At 39.1% G+C, this 22,456-nt stretch overlaps 1 protein-coding gene, 1 non-coding gene and 1 pseudogene across 2 annotated transcripts; 2 read left to right on the forward strand and 1 right to left on the reverse strand.

Moving 5' to 3' along the window:
- The first annotated feature begins 1,371 nt into the window (after positions 1-1,371).
- Positions 1,372-15,763, forward strand: LOC128282000 (uncharacterized). Its single transcript, XM_053020233.1, has 6 exons — positions 1,372-1,731; positions 2,110-2,171; positions 12,070-12,185; positions 12,329-12,589; positions 15,349-15,458; positions 15,587-15,763. The coding sequence occupies exons 1-6, from the start codon at positions 1,372-1,374 to the stop codon at positions 15,761-15,763; spliced, it is 1,086 nt and encodes a 361-aa protein (XP_052876193.1).
- On the forward strand, positions 3,393-3,566 carry LOC128282938 (U1 spliceosomal RNA; annotated as a pseudogene).
- On the reverse strand, positions 4,223-4,382 carry LOC128282927 (U1 spliceosomal RNA). The gene has a single exon (XR_008273277.1). It is a non-coding gene; the product is annotated as a U1 spliceosomal RNA (small nuclear RNA).
- Positions 15,764-22,456: the final 6,693 nt, after the last annotated feature.

Raw genomic sequence — 22,456 nt, forward strand, 5'->3', positions numbered from 1 at the left:
AGTCAGAGCCTGCTTATGAAGCTAAAAAAATTATTTTGAGAAAAGATTTTTGGAAAAAAGCCAATGACCTCATAAAAGTTTATGAGCCCCTAGTAAAAGTATTGAGACTTGTGAATAGCGATGAAAAACCAACAATGAGCTTTATTTATGAGGCTATTGATTAAGCTAAACGAGCAATTCAACAAGATTGTCGATATTTTACTGAGTACGAAAAGATTATTGACAATAGATGGAATTTTATGCATTCTGACTTGCATTCAGCTGGTAAGATAAAATGTTTCATATAATTAAGAAATATTTTTATATTTTATTATTTTAAGCTTTAGATTATTATTATTTGATGATATTCTTATAAATTATACTGAGGTTATTTTCTTTATCCTGAATTTCAATTTGAGGTGGAGCATTTTGAGAATGTACTAATAGAAACATTAGAAGGTACACGATCAATAATTGAAAGATTAGAACCTTCTCTTGATACTCAAGTCAGAATGGTTAATCAGGTTAGATTCAAGTACTATTATTTGTAACTTAGTTACATAATTTGAAATAGAATTATTTTTCTTTATTTTTACTCTATCTTTTATTTACGCAGTTGTTACTATTTAGAGATAAACATGAGACATTCGGTACTCCACAAGCGCAAAGAGCTTGGAAGCAAATGAATCTGGGTAAACAATTAATTAAATTATTTAATTTAATTTATATTATTTAATTATATTGTACATTTTGAAGTTATTTTGAAATTTAAATAATATTATGCAGCTGAGTGGTGGATAATATACGGCACACGTGTTCCCGAATTATAAAAATTAGCAATTAAAGTACTTAGTCAAACAACTTCAGCATTAAATTGCGAACGAAATTGGAGCACATTTAGTTATATTCACACCAAGGCAAGAAATAGGTTAAAGTATAAAAAAAAATGAGAAACTAGTGTTTACCTATTATAATATGAGGCTTTAGATAAGGCATCAAAAAATAATGAGCACTGATGATATAAATGCTAGTTTTAATCCTATAAGCCTTGATCATATCTTTGAAGATGTTGATCCACTATCAGAATGGCTTCATGAGAAAGAGAATCTATTATTAGATGGTGAAAATGCCAGTGTGTTGCCTGTGGATACCTCTGATGATGAAATGGATGTTGAATAATCTCAACAACAAAATTTGTCTCATTCAAGTTCTAGTTCATCACCAAGTCAGAGTGGCGATGGACTCGATGGTGGTGGTTTAAGTCCAATTGATGAGAATGATGGATATAATGGTGATAGAGGTGAAATTAGGTCTTCTAGTCAGTATGAAGGAGAATATGGGGTTGGTATCACTAGTGGACATTTCCGTGATAGATAAGAGTTTAATGGAAATATGTTTCTTGAACCTAGGAGAGATAGAAGAGAACCTAGATCTCCATCAAAAGGAAAAGGCAAGAAGCATACTTCTATAGGCTCTTCATCTGGAAGAAGATCGAGTTCCAGTAACCTTGGGTACAATGATTCATCTACTAGCACTCAAGGTTTTTATCCACCAGAACAACCTTCATATTTTCAACCTTCACATGGTTATCCACAACCATATGGTTATTATCCACCATTTCCTAATTACGGTGTGCCATACCAGCCTCAAATGCATCCTCCACCACCAATGTATCACCCACCTCCCCCTCTCATGTATCCTCCTCCTCAAATATATCCTCCATATCAATTATATGAAAACCAACGTGAAAATGTTACTTTTTTTGGATATATTTTTTCACAAAGGCCAAGAGAATCAAGTTAAGAATTCTCTCAAAGTAAAGGTGAAGGATCTGATCTTCCTCGTCATTCTACTAATTGGTGAAAACTAAATTGTACCACTACCATTATTTGTAAGGTATGTTTTTTGTTTAAAGAAAACTTTTGTTAATGTTCTTAATTTTGATGATATTAAAACATTTAAAATATATCTTTAGATAAATGAATGGAGTATATTTTATGAAAAGATAATTAAGAATCGAAGCATGTTAAACTATATATGAAAGTAGAATGAGAGTGAGAATAAGTGGTAGGAAATATGAATAATTAATGAGAATCTATACATTTATCTATTCCTTTTTTCCTTTTTCAGCATAGAATGTTTATATCTTCACCATCTTCAAAGCTGTCAAGAAATATTGAAGACCTCTCACGGTATGAATTTATAATTATTTTATCTATAAAAACTTTCAAACTTATTAAATATGATAAATGTTTAATATTTCCTCTCTTTTTACTTTGTTATTAGTGAATATAACATTCTTAGAAAATCCGTAAATAAATATAAGAATAATTAGTGATTATAAAAGTTGTGTTCTCATATCATATTAATAAAAGTTCATAAGTGTTAGAAAACACTCTAAAAATCATTAAAAGTGACTTTTTATAATTATAATTATAATTATTATGATTTACAATAAGTTGTGCGAATTTTAAAAAAATTCACGATCGTGATACCCGCAGTGACCGTAATAGCATCAGTTATGTTCGCAATCGCGATAAACGCAATGGGACTAAAAACGCGGTTGCGACCACAATTTAGATCCCTGAAATCACCACCACGCAAAACACACGAGCACGATCAAGATTCGGCATTAGCCATGCTGTTGGCGTTGCGGAACAACACCATAAAGACACCATGACACATTCACAAGAATGCCACCATAAAGACACTCGTTGCCTTCAAGTCTTCCTCTAAGATTAGTCAAGCATTTATCCAAGTTCAATACCTCTGAGTTTAGAACCCTAAGTTCACTCAATTGATGAAGATCCTCCATCAGCTTTACAAAGACAACAGCCTTAGTGTACAAGTTCCAAACTCCATCTCGATTACGTGGTGTTTAATTGAAGAACACGACATCATGTGTGTGAAGCCATGTAAATGTTATATACACATATTAAGCATTGTTTCTATGCTTAGAACTTCGAACGGTAGATGCTTATAAGATTTTCAATGATCGTAAAAGAGAAAAAAATTAAAAACAAATAGTTTCTAGATTCAATTTAAATGATTGGAATGTAGAACTGAAAAGCCAATTAAATGATTGAATGAAAATTCTATGCGCCAACTACAAACAATAACAATGAGTATACCTTTTATATTTATGGGTATTTTAAAAGACTGATCTTTGGTATTGAGAAGGATTTAATACATCACGATAAAATTAAGAATAATGTTGATAAAATAAAACAACATTATTATTTACAGAAATCAATATTGGGAAATGTTAATAATTAGTGTTTAGAAACATTGAAAGGTAAAAAATGTTCTAGATCTTTACGCCCACAATGCAACCTGAATCCCATATTGCTAGCATATAGCAAACAAAACATAAGGGTGGTCTATAAGGAGAGAGGATAGAGCAACACTAAAACATACTTACCTGGATGGGGTCAATGAGTGATCAGGAAGACTCATAGCCTAGAGTGGAGACCTACATTGCACTTGGTAGGGGTGCTGCTTTAAGGTCTCCCCGAGAGGGAGAGCTATGTCATAATTTGTGGTAGTGGGCTATGGACAGAATGTATATGATTTGTTCTACACCCTACAATGAGATGTTGGTGATTTTGCACGTGAAAATGCTTGGATAATATGACAGTAGTTCACTTATTGCAGCCTATACTGATCAAAAGCTAGAGAAGCATGTAGATCAGACCTGCAACTACTCAATGGTTTTGGTAAGCCATTAAATAAAACAACAATTTGAAAAATGTAATGTGTGAAGGGATGAGATTCGGTTTGTATGGTTTTGCAAAGGCTCAATCTTTACTTTGGGAATTGTTAAATTATTTATTTATTTATTCAGAAAAAAAAGGTTTCAAAGCCCAATTGCAGGGGCATCGTTACTATGACATAATTTTCAATAGGTAGATTTGTAAACATATTTATTTGTAAACATTCTGAATTGAATTATTATCTTAATTTCTTTTTTAAATTATGTTTGTCTCCTCTTACCTGCTCGCCTGGAATTTTTGGGATGGTACATTGGTGTTCTTAAGTATGCGTGACAGTTGAAACCAATTGATATTTACCTTTGGCCCTACCAAAGCTGTAGAGGATCGTTTCTTGCTGGTATCAACTAAAGCATGGAATGTTCACAAGGTTCTCTCACACTTTACACTATTTTTCGAGATTTTAAATCTGTATATCCAAATAACAAAGAATTAGCCTAAAATTTGGCACCAATTACTTTAACTTGAAATTGATAGGGGTGCATGAACGCAAGCCCCCACTTCCATAAATTATGACGTAGGCTCTCCCTCTCGGGGAGACCTTAAAGCAATACCCTTACCAAGTGCAATGCTGGTCATCGCTCTAGGCCATGAGTCTTCCTGATCACTCATTGACCCCGTCCAGGTAAGTATGTTTTAATGTTGCTCTATCCTCTCTCCTTATAGACCATACTTATGTTTTGTTTACCATATGCTAGTGATAAACCGTAATTTATACATATTTCTATCCCATGCTTAGCACATTTTATGGATGATTTTTCTTTATATTTGGTGAATTCGATGCTCCTAATGCCTTAATTTCATGTTTTATACTTAGGTGAGCATAGGAGAGTGAAAGGAACGAGAAACGGGCCAAAAAACGGAGAAAATGGGCCAACGTACGAAATCAACACGGCCTGAACTTCCTCACACGAGCAGACCAAACGGCCGTGTCAATTTCGAAGAATCAAAGCACGACTCACACGGGTAGATCACACACTCGTGCCTATTTAATAGGCTTGACCACAGCCTGAAATAATCACATATGGGCGTGTCACATGAGCGTGTCCCTGTCGAGCCCAAGTAGAGTCCTATTCGGAAAAAGCCACTTTTGAGGGCTCTTAGGCATTCCAAAGCCTATAAATACACCCTAAAGGAGGAGGAAAGGTGAGGACGCATAGGAGGAAGGAAGGAATTGCTCAAGGAAAGCCGATTGATCCATCTCAGAAGCTGGATTCATTATCAAGACTAAAGATCTCCCTTCAAATTTCCTCAGGAGTTTTGAGTTTTCTTATGTTTTGTTATTTTTCTTCTGAGATGTTTTCTTTCATTAGTATGAACTAAAACCCCTAAATACCTAAGGGGAATGAAACCTAAGACGGATCTTGTTATTATTATCTGAATTGTATGATAAATATTTAACTTGTTCTTAATTATGTATTCTTAATTCTTGTTTTGATATTCCAGGATATTGATTCAAGTTAAGCTCTTATTCAGAGGAGGAATAGACCCTGTCTAAGAGTACATTTTTCATAATTAAGCGGAGTTGATTGCGCGCCTAGAGATAGGGTGACAAGATTTTGCCGGATTAGGGTGAAACCTAATAAGGGGGTCCATAGATCGAGTTAATGCAACCCTAGGGAGTTAATTAGAAAGAGATTTCAATAATTCAACCTAGGGATTAGACGTTGTTAGTCTCGAGAGAGATAATAATATAACTTAGGGATTTCTACGGATCAAGTCAAATGAATAAATCGTCTGATTCAGAGTTAAATAACAAGTGAAGTCTAGGTGGATTTTTCCTTAGGTATTGTCTCAATCAATCGAGTTTTCCAAAAGTAATTCCCCAATTCTATTTTCTGTGAATTTTTAGTTTAGTTAATTAGTTAGTTAAAACAAACCCCATTATTCTTAGGCTAGATAATAAAAAGACAGTCATTACTAGTACTTTTAGTTCCTTTGGGTTCGATAATCTGATCTTGCTAAAGCTCTACTACTGTTCGATAGGTACACTTGCCTTCATCGTGATAATAGTTAGTTTCAAGAACGATTCATTATAAATATTTAAAACCTGTCACAAATATCACGTATCAGCTATCAATGTGGGATTCAGGTTGCATTGTGGGCATAAAGATCTAGAACATTTTTACCTTTTCAATGCTTTTAAACACTAATTATTAACATTTCCCAATATAGATTTTTGTAAATAATAGTGTTGTTTTATTTTATCAACATCATTCTTAATTTTATGGGCGTTTTACCCAAAAAGGCCCTTTAAATAATATAATTACGGAAATGAGCCGTTTATTGCATTATTTACTGGATTAGGCCGTTTCCCACGAAAATGCGTCCACTAAGCGCGATTTCAGAGTACGTGTCAGCAAAATGCTTCCCTGGGGGAGCGCTTTGTCCATATCAGCAGAAAATGCGTCCTTGAGGGCGCGCTTTGCTGACGAAGCGTTTTTCCCTTTTTTTAGGGTTAGGGTTTTTAGGGTTTAAGGTTAGGGTTTTTTAAGTTAAGGGTTTTTTGGGTTTTAGGGTTTAAAGGTTTTAGGAAAAAAAGTAATTGAATTGGGGTATAAATTAACTATTAATTTGAAATGCTAAATATTAAATTAGAGTTTAGGGTATTAGGGTTAATTGATTAAATTATGGATTGATTTAGGGTTTAGGATTAATTAATTAAATTTAGGGTTAATTGATACATAATGGTTTAAGCATATTATTTTAATATTTTATTTCTTCTAATATTTTAGTATAAAACCCTTAAATAACTCTTAATGTGTAAACAACAACTTGGTAATTCGATTACTTTAGTGTTTAGGTTTTTTTTCGTTATCAATGGCTTAGATCATTTTATTTTTGATCACTGGCTAAGTTTCTTTTACTTTGTAACAAGCTCATTTCTTATTTTTTTAATTATTAATTTCCAATTTACATACACGAAAAAAATCTCAAAGATAATATGATTGCAACATATATACATACTGGTGCTATGCTAAGTTTAGGGTTTCGAGAAAAAAATAATTGAATTAGGATTTAGGGTTTTAGGGTTAATTCATTAAATTAACTATTAATTTTAAATACTAAATACTAAATTAGAGTTTAGGGTATTAGGGTTAATTCATTAAATTAGGGATTAGGGTTTAGTTTTTTTAAAATAAATTTGTGTTTAGGGTATTAGAAAAAAAACATATAAGCAATATATTTTTTTTCATAGGGTTTAAGGTTTAGGGTTTCTGCAAGAATAATTTTGAGCACACGTTTCTAGACAAATAATGTCGAAAAATGCTTCAAGCAGGATGCACTGTCAGCAAAATTTCTGGAAAAAGCTCCCATGTGGACGCTCTTTTGCTACAATAATTCGTAGAAAAATAATTCTAAGTAGAGGTTTTTGAACAAATAGTGTCGAAAACGCTTCAAACAGGATGCACTGTCAGCAAAATTTCTGGAAAAAGCTCCCACGTGGACGCTATTTTGCTATAGTAGTTCGTAGAAAAATAATTCTGAGTAGACGTTTCTGAACAAATAGTGTTGAAAACGCTTCAAGCAGGATGCACTGTCAGCAAAATTTCTAGAAAAAGCTCCCATGTGGACGTTTTTTTGCTACAGTAGTTCGTAGAAAAATGAAGCTATAAATGAACCAAATTTTATTCTTAGGTTGTATAACTTGCAACAAAAAAATTAGAGAGACTAAGAAGAAAAGAAATTGAAGATGAGTGAACGTATTAATGCTGTTATTTACTATGATGGCGAGGTCTGTAACACCGAGAACGATGTTGTTTTTTATAAGAGAACACAACGAGACTGGTTTTTAACTAGAACATAGATTTGACAGAACTTTGTAAAAGAATGAGGCGCAAAATCTTCGGAACAACGCCAATGAAAGTTTTGTCTATTAAGTATCGATTTTGTGCTTCAGTTGATCCTGTGACATATGACTCATTCGACATCAAAGGCACTCGTAGCTTAGAGGCAATGGTGCAGACTCATCTCCTAATGCATCACCCTATCTTGAGTTATATGTACAATTTTCATCACCAAATGATGCATTTGCAGCTTCAATATTTACTGCTGGTCGAGAGGAATACACGACCCCTGCCCGACACTCTCTTAGTGGGTGGCAAAACATGGAAGTGTCCGTATTTAGTAGCAGTATGGAATACCCAACCCCTGCACGACACTCCGTTAGTGGATGGGACATGCACCTCAGTGGGTCGATGTTTGATGCTGGAAATACGTACTGGGGAATGACATTAACTTCTTGTAATGCCCCAATTTTCGCGAATTCTGTGAATGTTGGCATAGGTTTAATTATGTTAGTGGGCCTCTAGAAGGCCCAAGCTTAAGATAGAACCTGGTAATTTTAGTTAATTTTTGTTCTATAAGAAAAAGGGAGTGAAATTATGAAATAGGACCTATGTGAAAATGTTTGAAAATGCTATAGGCTAATTTGTAGTGGCCAAATAAATAGTAGTGCAAAATAGGAGGATTTGCATGTCAAATTCCCCACTTTTAATGTAGTGGCCGGCCAAGGTGATGGATAGTTGATAATGTATGCATTTTAGTATTTTAATAGTTAATGGATGATGGGCATTAGCATTTTAATAGTTAATGGATGATGGGCATGGTAAGCATTATGGGCATATTTTTATTGGAATTATGGCATGAGTATGGCACAAATATTAGTATATCATTTATGTGTCATAAAATGTTGAGTGATAAGAATAACAAAAGGAAGTAAAGGAAGGTTTTTGTTCATTCCTTGTTCTTCATAGCTGAATTTGAGAGAGAGCAAATAGGGGAGGAAACCCTTGAATATTCGGTCACTAGAAGGGGGAAAAATTGAAGGTAAGTTCTTGGTACTTTGCTTCTATCTTGATGTTCATGAGTTCTTCTTGATTCTACCCTAACTCATGAAGCATATTTTGGTTTTTGGTTGTTGTTTCATGTTCTTTTGATGAAAAATGGAAGATAGGTGAATTGAGCCAAACAAATGAGCATGCATGTGCCTTAGATGCTAAGGGGAAAAATCTGCTAACATGTTGTGCTTTAAAATGATGAAATGGAGATTATACTTAAGTAAAATCATAGATATGTGATGATTGATTGGTGATATACATGTTTAAATAACAAGCATGCAAGTTAGGTGTGAAAGAGTGATTTGGTAATAAATCTGCTTGGGACAGCAGCAGTAATGTGACTTTGGAAAATCACCATAAATTGTGGGAGATGAGTTAGAAGCTGCATAAATTATGTAATTAAACCTTAATGAGTCTAGTTTCAAATGGAATAAACAAGAACATATTTTGAATTCTGTACAATGAGAAATTTGATTCGTAATGAAGAGTGGTCAGATTAGTCAAACAGTGAAACATGGGAAACTTTAAGAAAACTTTGGTATTGATTGGCTATACCAAAAATTCTGAAAATTTTATGGATAGAATATATATGAGTCTATTTTTAGGAAAAATTAACGGCACTTGATTTGGAGTTTTGTAGCTCCAGTTATAAATGATTTAGTGACTATTGCTCAGGAAGATAGCTTGCAGTGAAATTATGATTATGTGGTAAACATTGACAAAAATTTATTAATGAGTTGCTTATTGATTTCTTATAAGCTTAGTATGATCTCGTTAGCATATCGTCGCAAACAGGTGTGTAACTAACACCCTCTTTCTTAGTCTAGATTGGAAAAAGTCGAAAAGCTGAAATGCCGAAAATCGGTATTTTGTAGATTTGTGAGTGTGCAAATGCTCGTGAGGTAAATCGATTAATGTTTTTGGTAAGCTGCAATGTTTGGACTGCAAAGTGCATGATTTCTGTGCCCTCGATATTTTGGGGCTTAATGAGCCAAAATTAGAATGATGGGCCAACGGGCCCAATTCGGTAAGAACCCTCGGTAGTGATTCTGTTAGTACGTGAAAGGTAGGAATATGCATGAGAAACCCTAAAATAGATAAATTACTGAAATTCCTTTAAAAGTGGAAAATTTACAGTTTTACCCCTAGGAGATAAATTATCAAAATACCCCTAGGGTTAAATTGACCTAAATGCATGTTTGACTGTTGTTATTTACTTCATGCCATGTTGTTATTATCTGATGCATGGGACTAGGATATTGACGGAGGAAGTACTGAAAGTGGCTTGTCCACGTACTGGAGGCTTTGCCTCAATTTACTGGTAACTGAGCAGCAAGGCTGCAACTGTGGAGTGTTGGGCTGGGTGGGTTGAGCTATTCCCCACATGGAGTGTATGGCTGGTACGGGTGGAGTGTAGTGGTTGGTGGGTTGAGTAGTCTCCGTAAATGGGCTTGCATATGTTTACTGATGTTGCATGTATTTTGAAATGGGCCTATGGGCCATACTGTTATCTGAATAAGGGGCTAAGGCCCAATTTATTGTAATCTGAAAAGGGCTCTGGCCCAGTACCACTGTTACTTGAATGGGCTTAGGCCCAATGGGCTTGAGCTAACTTGGGCTTTGAATGGGTTTTCCTTACACACTGAGTTTCCCCAAACTCACCCCTTCTTTAACCTTGTAGGTGAGCCTTGATGTGGGTGACTTGGAGTCAGAGGGGATTCAGAGTGGCCATGGTGAATACTTTTGGCTTTGAAAAAACGAGACTAGTTTTCTTAAGTTATTTTTAATTACTATTTAATTTTTCGGTTGTAACAAGGCCATTTTAACTTTATTTTCTTATTTGATTTTTCTGGTATTATATTATTAAAAACAACTTTAAATTGATGGATACTAATTCAAATGGACTAGACTTAGGGCGTGATTTCAAAATGATACTTGTTTTTTTTAAAATAACACGACGTCACGAATATTCGATTTACCAAAGAAATTTCAACTTGTTATAACCAAGTGTGGCAATGGATGTGGACATGTCTAGGATTGGATCCAATCGGAGAGCTTGGTACTTAAGCAGCCTTCATGGCTCACCTCCTCTGTTATGGATTCCTACCTGGTGCCCAACTGCTATTCACTTGGTTTGTTTGACAAAAGTCGGCTTTTTAAAACACTAAAAAGGGAACACGGGTTTTTGACTTCAAAGTGGCACGTTGAATTCGGCCTTAACATCTGGTCGGGTTAAGGGGTGCTACATTTAGTGGTATCAGAGCCTAGGTTGCAACAACTCGGCTGTGGATCAGGTCTAAAAAGGGTTTTCAAAACTTTATGCCAAAAAAAAGAGGGTATTTTTGGAAAAATTTGACTTTTGAAAATTTCCTGTTTAAAGGAGATAATCTCCGAACTTGTTTTTTAAACACAAATGTTTGGAACATGGATTTCAAAAAGTCTAAATCTTTTGAGTTTATCTGAAAACCAAGAGGTGGCACATCAATCCCAAACCAAGGCTGTAAGTACTATTACATTTTATATCTTGAATCGTCTCAGTAGTTAGTACTAAACCTTAGAGATAGTACTATAGATAATATAGCGTAAAGACTACGAAACTGAGACTGTAGGGTAAACTAAGCCCTAGAAAACTGAGACAGTAGCTAAACTGAGGTTACGCAAGAACAACTCTGAAACCTTATCTGTTCATATGAGTACGAGAGCTACTCGGGCAAGAGGCCGTGGTTGAGGCCGTGGTCGAGGCTGAGGTAGTACTGAAGCTGGATCTTCGTCTTCTGAACACATACCTGCTGGAGTAGCACAATCACCACCGGTGGATGAGAATGGACCGTATGATTGGCCACCGGAGGATGACGCTCTGTCCCAGGCCATGTTAAGAGTTTTAGAAATGGTGGCCGGAGCTAATATCGGGCCCATGAATAGGGGGTCTAGTTTTTAGCGACTTCGGGCCAACGAAGCGGAATTTTTAGGGGCGTATCTGGAGTAGCCCCAAATGTGGCTGAGTACTGGCTGGAAGCCACGGAGCGGATTATGGATAACTTGGACCGATGAGAGCAAAAGTTAAAAGGAGCGATATCCTTACTACGGACGAGGCGTGTCGATGGTGGATCATCAGTGAGAGAGGTACCCAGTGAGAGGGTAACTTGGGAGTTGTTTAAGTAGTCCTTCAAGGCGAAGTATGTTGGAGCTAGCTATGTGGATGCGCGAAGGAAGGAATTCCTGAACCTGACCCAGGGTGGTAAGACCGTTACTGAATATGAGGCAGAGTTTCTACGATTGAACCGGTATGCTAATGGTATTGTCTCTACCGAATACGAGTGCAGTGTTCGCTTTGAGGATGGCCTCAAGGATGAGCTAAGGGTGTTCATAGCTCCGCAAAGTGAGCGCGATTTTGCTGCACTGGTAGAAAAGGCTAAGATAGCCGAAGAGGTGAAGCAAGTTGAACGAAGGAACCGCGACAGGGATCAAAATCGGTTCAGGAAAGATGCTGGACCAACTGGTGCTACAAACCGGAATGTTAAGAGAGCTAGGATGGAGGAACCAGTTCGAACGGTTCCGGTGAATACTGTTAGACCACAAGCTTGTGGCGATTGTGGTAGAATACATCTGGGGGAATGTTGGAAAGTTCTAGGGCTTGTCTTCACTGTGGATCAAAGGAACATAAGACCAGGGATTGTCCTAAGAGGTCAGCTCAGGCTCAAGTGGTTGAACAAAGGGCTGTGCAACCCGTGCAAACAGCGCGAGGTGGACCGTCACCGTCAAGAGGTCATGGCCGAGGTCGCGGTGGCAATGACCATGGACGTGGGGCACCTGGAAAGGGTGTTGTTAACATTGAGGCTCGTCAGCCAGCTTTGGTATATGCTGCTCGTCGCCGCGAAGAGGGTGACGAAGCTGACGTCATAACCGCTACGTTTCTTATTTCTAGCATACCGTATACTGCCTTGGTGGATGTTGGATCTACTCGGTCCTATGTTGTATGTGCCATATCTGGGTCGTTGGGTGTGCACTCTAAGGAGATTGTGAGTGGGGTATCTGTACTAAGTTTTTTGGGTCACTCGGTTAGGGTAGATAAACTGTATAGGGATGTACCCTTAGAAACTCAAGGTAAGATTTTCCCTGGAGATCTGATGGAGTTACCGTTTGGAGAGTTTGATCTCATTTTGGGAATGGACTGGCTTGTTAAGCATAAAGCGACTCTGGATTGTGCTGCTAAATGAATGGTGTTAAGGACCACAAATGATGAGGAGGTTATGGTGATAGGTGAGCGAAGGGATTATTTGTCTAATGTGGTGTCGGCATTAAAAGCCGAAAAGTGGATTCAGAAAGGTTGTGAGGTCTATTTGGCATTGTAAGTCAGTCAGAAGAGGAAGGACTGACAGTGGATAAGGTTAGGACCGTAAAGGAGTTCCAAGATGTTTTTCCGGAGGAGCTTCCAAGATTGCCTCCGAACCGAGAAGTTGAGTTTGGAATAGATTTGTTGCCTGGAACGACACCTGTGTCCATTGCACCGTATAGGCTGGCACCGAAGGAGTTAGTGGAGTTAAAGGCTCAAATTCAAGAGTTGTTGGCCGAAGCTAATATCGGGCCCATGAATAGGGGGTCTATTTTTGAGCGACTCCGGGCCAACGGAGTGGAAGTTTTTAGGGGTGTATCTGGAGTAGCCCCAAATGTGGCTGAGTAATGGCTGGAAGCCACGGAGCGGATTATGGATGACTTGGACTGCTCAGTAGAGCAAAAGTTAAAAGGAGCAGTATCCTTACTACGGGACGAGGCGTATCAGTGGTGGATCACTGTGAGAGAGGGTACCCTAGCTGAGAGGGTAACTTGGGAGTTGTTTAAGTAGTCCTTCAAGGCGAAGTATGTCGGAGTTAGCTATGTGGATGCGCGAAGGAAGGAATTCCTGAACCTGACCCAGGGTGGTAAGACCGTTGCTGAATATGAGGCAGAGTTTCTGCGATTGAGCCGGTATGCTAATGGTATTGTCTCTACCGAATACGAGTGCAGTGTTCGCTTTGAGGATGGCCTCAGGGTTGAGCTAAGGGTGCTCATAGCTCCCCAAAGAGAGCGCGATTTTGCTGCACTGGTAGAAAAGGCTAAGATAGCCGAAGAGGTGAAGCAAGCTGAATGAAGGAACATGACGAGGATCAAATCGGTTCAGAAAGATGCTGGACCAACTGGTGCTTTATAACCGGAATGTTAAGAGAGCTAGGATGGAGGAACCGATTCGGCGATTCCGGTGAATCTTGTTAGACCACAAGCTTGTGGAGATTGTGGTAGAATACATCTGGGGAATGTTGGAAACGTTAAGGGCTTGTCTTTCTTGTGGATCAAAGGAACATAAGATCAGGGATTGTCCTAAGAGGCCAGCTCAGGCTCAAGTGGTTGAACAAAGGGCTATGCAACCCGTGCAAGCAAAGCACGAGGTGGACTGTCATTGTCGAGAGGTCATGGCCGAGGTCGCGTGGCAATGACCATAGGCGTGGGGCACTGGCAAGGTGTTTGTTAACACCGAGGTTCGTCGACCCGACTTTGGTATATCTTGCCGTCACCGTGAAGAGGGTGACGTACCTGACGTCATAACGGATACGTTTTTTATTTCTAGCATACCGTATACTGCCTTGGTGGATGTTGGATCTACTTGGTCCTATGTTGCATGTGCCATATCTGGGTCATTGGGTGTGCACTCTGAGGAGATTGTGAGTGGGGTATCTGTACTAAGTCTTTTGGGTCACTCGGTTAGGGTAGATAAACTGTATAGGGATGTACCCTTAGAAACTCAATGTAAGATTTTCCCAGGAGATCTGATGAAGTTACTGTTTGGAGAGTTTGATCTCATTTTGGGAATGGACTGGCTTGTTAAGCATAAAGAGACTCTGGATTGTGCTGCTAAATGAATGGTGTTAAGGACCACAAAGGATGAGGAGGTTATGGTGATAGGTGAGCGAAGGGATTATTTGTCCAATGTGGTGTCGGCATTAAGAGCCGAAAAGTGGATTCGGAAAGGTTGTGAGGTCTATTTGGCATTTGTAAGTCAGTCAGAAGAGGAAGGACTGACAGTGGATAAGGTTGGGACCGTAAATGAGTTCCAAGATATTTTTCGAAGGAGCTTCCAAGATTGCCTCCGAACCGAGAAGTTGAGTTTGGAATAGATTTGTTGCCTGGAACGGCACCTGTGTCCATCGCACCGTATAGGCTGGCACCGAAGGAGTTAGTGGAGTTAAGGCTCAAATTCAAGAGTTGTTGGCCGGAGCTAATATCGGGCGCATGAATAGGGGGTCTATTTTTGAGCGAATCCAGGCCAACGGAGCAGAAGTTTTTAGGGGTGTATCTAGATTAGCCCCAAATGTGGCTGAGTACTGGCTGGAAGCCACGGAGCGGATTATGGATGACTTGGACTGCTCAGTAGAGCAAAAGTTAAAAGGAGCATATCCTTACTACGGACGAGAGGCGTGTCGATGGTGGATCATCGTGAGAGAGGGTACCCAGTGAGAGGGTAACTTGGGAGTTGCTTAGCAGATCCTTCAAGGCGAAGTATGTCGGAGCTAGCTATGTGGATCTTGTGAAGGAAGGAATTCTGAACTGGCCTGTGGTGGTAAGGCATTCTTGAATATGAGGCGAGTTTCTACGATTGAGCCGGTATACTAATGGTATTGTCTCTACCGAATACGAGTGCAGTGTTCGCTTTGAGGATGGCCTCAGGGTTGAGCTACGAGTGCTCATAGCTCCGCAAAGAGAGAGCAATTTTGCTGCACTGGTAGAAAAGGCTAAGATAGCCGAAGAAGTGAAGCAAGCTGAACGATTGAACCGCGACAGGGATCGAAATCGGTTCAGGAGAGATGCTGGACCAACTGGTGCTGCAAACCAGAATGTTAAGAGAGCTAGGATGGAGGAACCAGTTCGAGCGGTGTTAGACCACAAGCTTGTGGAGATTGTGGTAGAATGCATATGGGGGAATGTTGGAAACGTTCTAGGGCTTGTCTTCGCTGTGGATCAAAGGAACATAAGATCAGGGATTGTTCTAAGAGGCTAGCTCAGGCTCAAGTGGTTGAACAAAAGGCTGTACAACCAGTGCAAACAGCGCGAGGTGGACTGTCGCCGTCGAGAGGTCATGGCCGAGGTCGCAGTGGCAATGGCCATGGACGTGGGGCACCCGCAAGGGTGCTTTATATCTGAGGCTCGTCGGCCGACTTTGGTATATCTTTGCTTTCGTCATGCAGGAGGAGGCCGACCGACGTCATAACTGGTACATTTTTTATTTCTAGCATGCCGTATACTGCCTTGGTGGATGTTGGATCTACTCATTCCTATGTTGTATGTGCCATATCTGGGTCATTGGGTATGCACTCTAAGGAGATTGTGAGTGGGGTATCTGTACTAAGTCCTTCGAGTCACTCGGTTAGGGTAGATAAACTGTATAGGGATGTACCCTTAGAAACTCAAGGAAGTGGATATTCATAAGACAGCATTCAGGACTCGATATGGTCATTACGAGTTCCTGGTTATGCCGTTGGGTTGACGAACGCACTTTTCGCTTATGGATCATGGATCGATGAATCGAGTGTTCCAACCTTACTTGGACCGATTCGTGGTAGTTTTTATTGATGATATTATGGTATACTCGGAAACCGAGGAGAAACATGAGGAGCATCTACGTATTGTGCTGCAAGTGTTGAGAGAGAAGGAACTATATGCAAAGTTTAGTAAGTGTGAATTTTGGTTGCGAAAAGTGGCTTTTCTAGGTTATGTGGTTTCTGCTGAAGGAATTAAAGTGGATCCTCGAAAAGTTGAGGCAGTTCTGGGATGGAAGCCACCAAAATCAGTATCGGAAATTCGGAGTTTTTTGGGTTTGGCAGGCTATTACCAAGGTTCGTGAAGGATTTTCTCGATTCTTTGCACCATTGATTAAATCATTAAGGAAAGGGTAGCATTTGTGCGGGTGAGAGTCGACAAAAAGCTTTTCACCATTTGAAAAAGGTATTGGTGAAGCACCGGTGTTGATTCAACCGAGTCTGGAAGGACTTCATCGTGTGTCTGCCGATCGTCACATGTGGGGTTAGGATGTGTCTTGATGCAAGAGGGTAAGGTGGTCGCTTATACTTTGCGCGACTTAAGTCTCATGAAGCGAACTACCCTACGCACGACTTAGAGCTAGCAAGAAGTGATCTTTGCGTTGAAAATCTGGAGACATTACTTATATGGAGAAAAGTGTATCATATACACGACCATAAGAGCCTAAAGTATCTGTTAACTCGTAAGGAGTTAAACCTTAGGCAACGAAGATGGGTAGAGTTGCTTAAGGATTACGATCGCTCGATTGAGTACCACCTGTAAGGCAAACGTGGTGGTGATCGTTGAGTCGAAGGGTTATTTCGATTTGAGAGCCTTGTTTGCATGTTTGAGTCTGTTTGATGATGGAAGTCTCATTAGCGAAATTGCAAGTGAGGCCTATTTGGACTGAGCAGATTAAAGAAAAACAGTTGAAGGATAACTCGTTGGTTCTTCGGTTTCAGTAAGTTGAGAAGGGTGAGAATGAGGATTTTGGACTGAATACTGAAGGAGTTTTATGCTTCCGAGGAAGAATTTGCGTTCCGAAGGACTCTGACTTGAGACAGTCAATATTGAAGGAAGCTCATGGGGGACTTTATGCCATGCATCCTGGAGGGAATTAGTTGTATCACGACTTACGAGAACTATACTGGTGGCCTGGGCTTAAATGAGAAGTAACGGAGTTCGTGGGGAAATGTCGACATGCCAACAAGTGAAAGCTGAACATCAATTTCCTTCTGGATTACTTCAACCGATGAAAATTCCATTGTGAAAGTGGGAGAGAGTCACTATGGACTTTGTAAGTGGGCTACCTTTGACACCCACCAAGAAAGATTCTGTGTGGGTAGTGGTGGATAGGTTAACAAAATCTGCCCATTTCATACCAGTTTGTACTGATTACTCCCTGCAAAAGTTGGCTAGATTGTATGTGGCAGAGATAGTGCGACTACATGGAGTGCCAGTGTCGATTATTTTCGACCGAGACCCTAGGTTTACATCTCGATTCTGGAAGAAGTTGCAAGAGGCGTTGGATACACGTTTGGATTTCAGTACTGCCTTTCACCCACAGACAGATGGACAGTCGGAGAGGGTTATTCAGATTTTGGAGGATATGTTAAGGGGTTGTATCATCGATTTTGGTGGGAGTTGGGAGGACTACTTGCCATTGGTGGAGTTTGCATACAATAACAGCTACCAAGCAAGTATTCAGATGGCTCCATATGAGGCACTTTATGGGCAGAGATGTCGTACGCCTACGTGTTGGACAGAGTTGGGTGAACGACAAGTGCTTGGACCGGAGTTGGTGGCAGATACTGAAAGTAAGGTTAAGTTGATAAGAGATTGATTAAAGGAGGCATCTGATAGATAGAAGTCGTATGCAGATTTAAAGCGCAAAGAGATAGAGTTCGCAGTTGGGGATATGGTTTTCTTAAAGGTTTCACCTTGGAAGAGATTCGGCAAGAAAGGCAAATTGAGTCTGTGGTTTATAGGGCCTTATTGAGTTCTTAAGCGGGTAGGGCCAGTAGCGTATCAGTTAGAATTACCACTAGAGTTCGACACAATCCATGACGTTTTTCATGTGTCTATGTTAAGATGATATCGATCGGATCCCTCACATGTTGTGCCAGTGGAGGAGATTGAAGTAATGACTGATTTGACCTTTGAGGAAGAACCCATACAAATTTTAGATGGAGGGGTTAAAGTTCTAGGAAGGAAGTCGGTTCCGTTGGTAAAAGTACTGTGGCGTAATCATGGAATGGAAGAAGCTACTTGGGAATCAGAAGAGACTATGCGTCAACAATACCCTCAACTATTTGGATCAGGTAAATTTCGAGGCCAAAATTTCTTTAAGGAGGGTAGAGTTGTAACGCCCCAATTTTCGCGAATTCTGTGAATGTTGGCATATGTTTAATTATGTTAGTGGGCCTCTAGAAGGCCCAAGCTTAAGATAGAACCCGATAATTTTAGTTAATTTTTGTTCCATAAGAAAAAGGGAGTGAAATTATAAAATAGGACCTATGTGAAAATGTTTGAAAATGCTATAGGCTAATTTGTAGTGGCCAAATAAATAGTAGTGCAAAATAGGAGGATTTGCATGTCAAATTCCCCACTTTTAATGTAGTGGCCGGCCAAGGTGATGGATAGTTGATAATGTATGCATTTTAGCATTTTAATAGTTAATGGATGATGGGCATTAGCATTTTAATAGTTAATGGATGATGGGCATGGTAAGCATTATGGGCATATTTTTATTGGAATTATGGCATGAGTATGGCACAAATATTAGTATATTATTTATGTGTCATAAAATGTGGAGTGATAAGAATAACAAAAGGAAGTAAAGGAAGGTTTTTGTTCATTCTTTGTACTTCATAGCCGAATTTGAGAGAGAGCAAATAGGGGAGGAAACCCTTGAATATTCGGTCACTAGGGGGGAAAATTGAAGGTAAGTTCTTGGTACTTTGCTTCTATCTTGATGTTCATGAGTGCTTATTGATTCTACCCTAACTCATGAAGCATATTTTGGTTTTTGGTTGTTGTTTCATGTTCTTTTGATGAAAAATGGAAGATAGGTGAAGTTGAGCCAAACAAATGAGCATGCATGTGCCTTAGATGCTAAGGGGAAAAATTGGCTAACATGTTGTGCTTTAAAATGATGAAATGGAGATTATATTTAAGTAAAATCATAGATATGTGATGATTGATTGGTGATATACATGTTTAATTAACAAGCATGCAAGTTAGGTGTGAAAGAGTGATTTGGTAATAAATCTGCTTGGGACAGCAGCAGTAACGTGACTTTGGAAAATCACCATAAATTGTGGGAGATGAGTTAGAAGCTGAATAAATTATTTAATTAAATCTTAATGATTCTAGTTTCAAATGGAATAAACGAGAACATATTTTGAATTCTGTACAATGACAAATTTGATTCGTAATGAAGAGTGGTCAGATTAGTCAAACAGTGAAACATGGGAAACTTTAAGAAAACTTTGGTATTGATTGGCCATACCAAAAATTCTGAAAATTTTATGGATAGAAGATATATGAGTCTATTTTCAGGGAAAATTAATGGCACTTGATTTGGAGTTTCGTAGCTCCAATTATAAATGATTTAGTGACTGTTGCTCAAGAAGACAGCTTGCAGTGAAATTATGATTATGTGGTAAACATTGACAAAAATTTATTAATGAGTTGCTTATTGATTTCTTATAAGCTTACTATGATCTGTAGGTGTGGTTGGCCAAATATTGTAAGGGGTTAATACGTAGTTTGTATTTGAATAGTTAGATTAACGTGTTAGTAATCCAATTGTAGGCGGTTCGTGTGTGGATCTCGTTAGCATATCGTTGCAAACAGGTGTGTAACTAACACCCTTTTTCTTAGTCTAGATCGGCAAAAGTCGAAAAGCTGAAATGCCGAAAACTGGTGTTTTGTAGATTTGAGAGTGTGCGAATGCTCGTGAGGTAAATCGATTAATGTTTTTGGTAAGCTGCAATGTTTGGACTGCAAAGTGCATGATTTCTGTGCCCTCGATATTTTGGGGCTTAATGGGCCAAAATTGGAATGATAGCCAACTGCCCAATTGATAGAACCCTCGGTAGTGATTCATTAGTACGTGAAAGGTAGGAATATGTATGAAAAACCCTAAAATAGATAAATTACTGAAATACCTTTAAAAGTGGAAAATTTACAGTTTTACCTCTAGGAGATAAATTACCGAAATACCCCTAGGGTTAAATTGACCTAAATGCATGTTTGACTGTTGTTATTTACGTCATGCCATGTTGTTATTATCTGATGCATGGGATTGGGATATTGACGGAGGAAGTACTGAAAGTGGTTTGTCCACGTACTGGAGGCTTTGCCTCAATTTACTGGTAACTGAGCAGCAATGTTGCAACAGTGGAGTGTTGGGCTGGGTGGGTTGAGCTATTCCCCACATGGAGTGTATGGCTGGTAGGGTGGAGTGTAGTGGTTGGTGGGTTGAGCAGTCTCCCCAAATGAACTTGCATATGTTTACTGATGTTGCATGTATTTTGAAATGGGCCTATGGGCCATCTTATTATCTGAATAAGGGGCTAAGGCCCGTTTATTATAATCTGAAAGGGCTCGGCCCATTACTGCTTACTGAATGGGCTTGAGTGACTTGGGCTTTGAATGGGTTTTCCTTACACCTGAGTTTCCCCAAACTCACCCCTTCTTTAACCATGTAGGTGAGCCTTGATGTGGGTGACTTGGAGCCGGAGGGATTCAGAGTGGCCATGGTGAATACTTTTGGGTTTGAAAAAAGAGACCTGGTTTTCTTAAGTTATTTTAATTACTATTTAATTTTTGGGTTGTAATAAGGCCATTTTAACTTTATTTTCTTATTTGATTTTTCCGGGATTATATTATTAAAACAACTTTAAATTGATGGATACTAATTCAAATGGGCTAGACTTAGGGCGTGATTTCAAAACGATACTTATTTTTTTTAAATAACACGACGTCACGAATATTCGATTTACCAAAGAAATTTCAACTTGTTATAACCAAGTGTGGCAATGGATGTGGACATGTCTAGGATTGGGTCCAATCGGAGAGCTTGGTACTTAAGCAGCCTTCATGGCTCACCTCCTCTGTTATGGATACCTACCTGGTGCCCAGCTTCCATTCATTTGGTTTGTTTGACAAAAGTCGGCTTTTTAAAACACTAAAAAGGGAACACGGGTTTTTGACTTCAAAGTGGCACGTCGAATTCGGCCTTAACGTCTGGGCCGGGTTTGGGGTGCTACACTTCTAGTGGTTGGCAATCCACATCTGATTGGAGACATTGTGAAATGTTCATAAGAAGGGATGATGTACTCCCTACGACGTCTACCGGCGAGGGGACCTTTTACATTGCAGATGATGATAGGTCAGATAATGAGTCCGATGCGGATCCACCTCAAAAGTCAGGCCCCGGTAGTGTAGAAGTTGCATTATTTTCTGAACTAGAGCCTGTTCCAACCATACCTGAAGATGTTGAAGAGGGTTCAGATGATGAAGAAGAAGATCTGCAATTCAAGGCGTACTCGCCTCTAGCCCACATGTATAATGTCAATCTATCTCAAGATGATGCGTTGGAGTTTCCAGATCTACTACAGAGAAGGCGTGATCGTACAAGTTCCTCATTGGATTCAGGTGAATTAGAAGTTGGTAAGGAGTGTTCCAATAAAGATAGTTTTCTTGGTGCATTAAAACAACATAGCATTATGAACGGGGTTAACTACAACGTGGTTAAATCCAAATCGAATAAGTTTGAGGCCAAGTGTGTAGTGCAAGACGGTACATGTTTATGGAAAATCATGGCCTCGTTGAGGAAAAAGACATGCTTGTGGGAGATAAAAAAGTACAAAGGTCCACATACATTTGCTACCGGTACAGTATCACTAACTGTTTAGAGTTTTGTAATGGTACTGTTATTACGTACTGTTGCATTTTTTAACGTACTTCGTAGATAGGTGTTTCGGAAGATCATCCCAAGATGAATTCAGATATGTTAGCTACCTTAATACTACCAATGGTGAAGGCCGATCCCAGAACTTCAGTACCGGTCTTAATTGCCAATATTCGTAGCCAGTTGAGGTACACGCCCTCTTACCGCAAGGTTTGGATAGCTAAACAGAAGGCGTTGGAAAAGATTCATGATGGGTGGGGCTTTATATAATGAAGTGTGGTAGTGGTGTCAGGTGCTGGAGAGATATGTCCCAGGTTGGGTAACAGACCTTGAAACGGAACCTGTATACTATAACGATCGATTGTTCCGTGGATGCCAAGTATTTAAGCGTTTGTTCT

The sequence above is a fragment of the Gossypium arboreum genome, chromosome 10 (assembly GCF_025698485.1).
Source record: "Gossypium arboreum isolate Shixiya-1 chromosome 10, ASM2569848v2, whole genome shotgun sequence".
NCBI lineage: Eukaryota > Viridiplantae > Streptophyta > Magnoliopsida > Malvales > Malvaceae > Gossypium > Gossypium arboreum.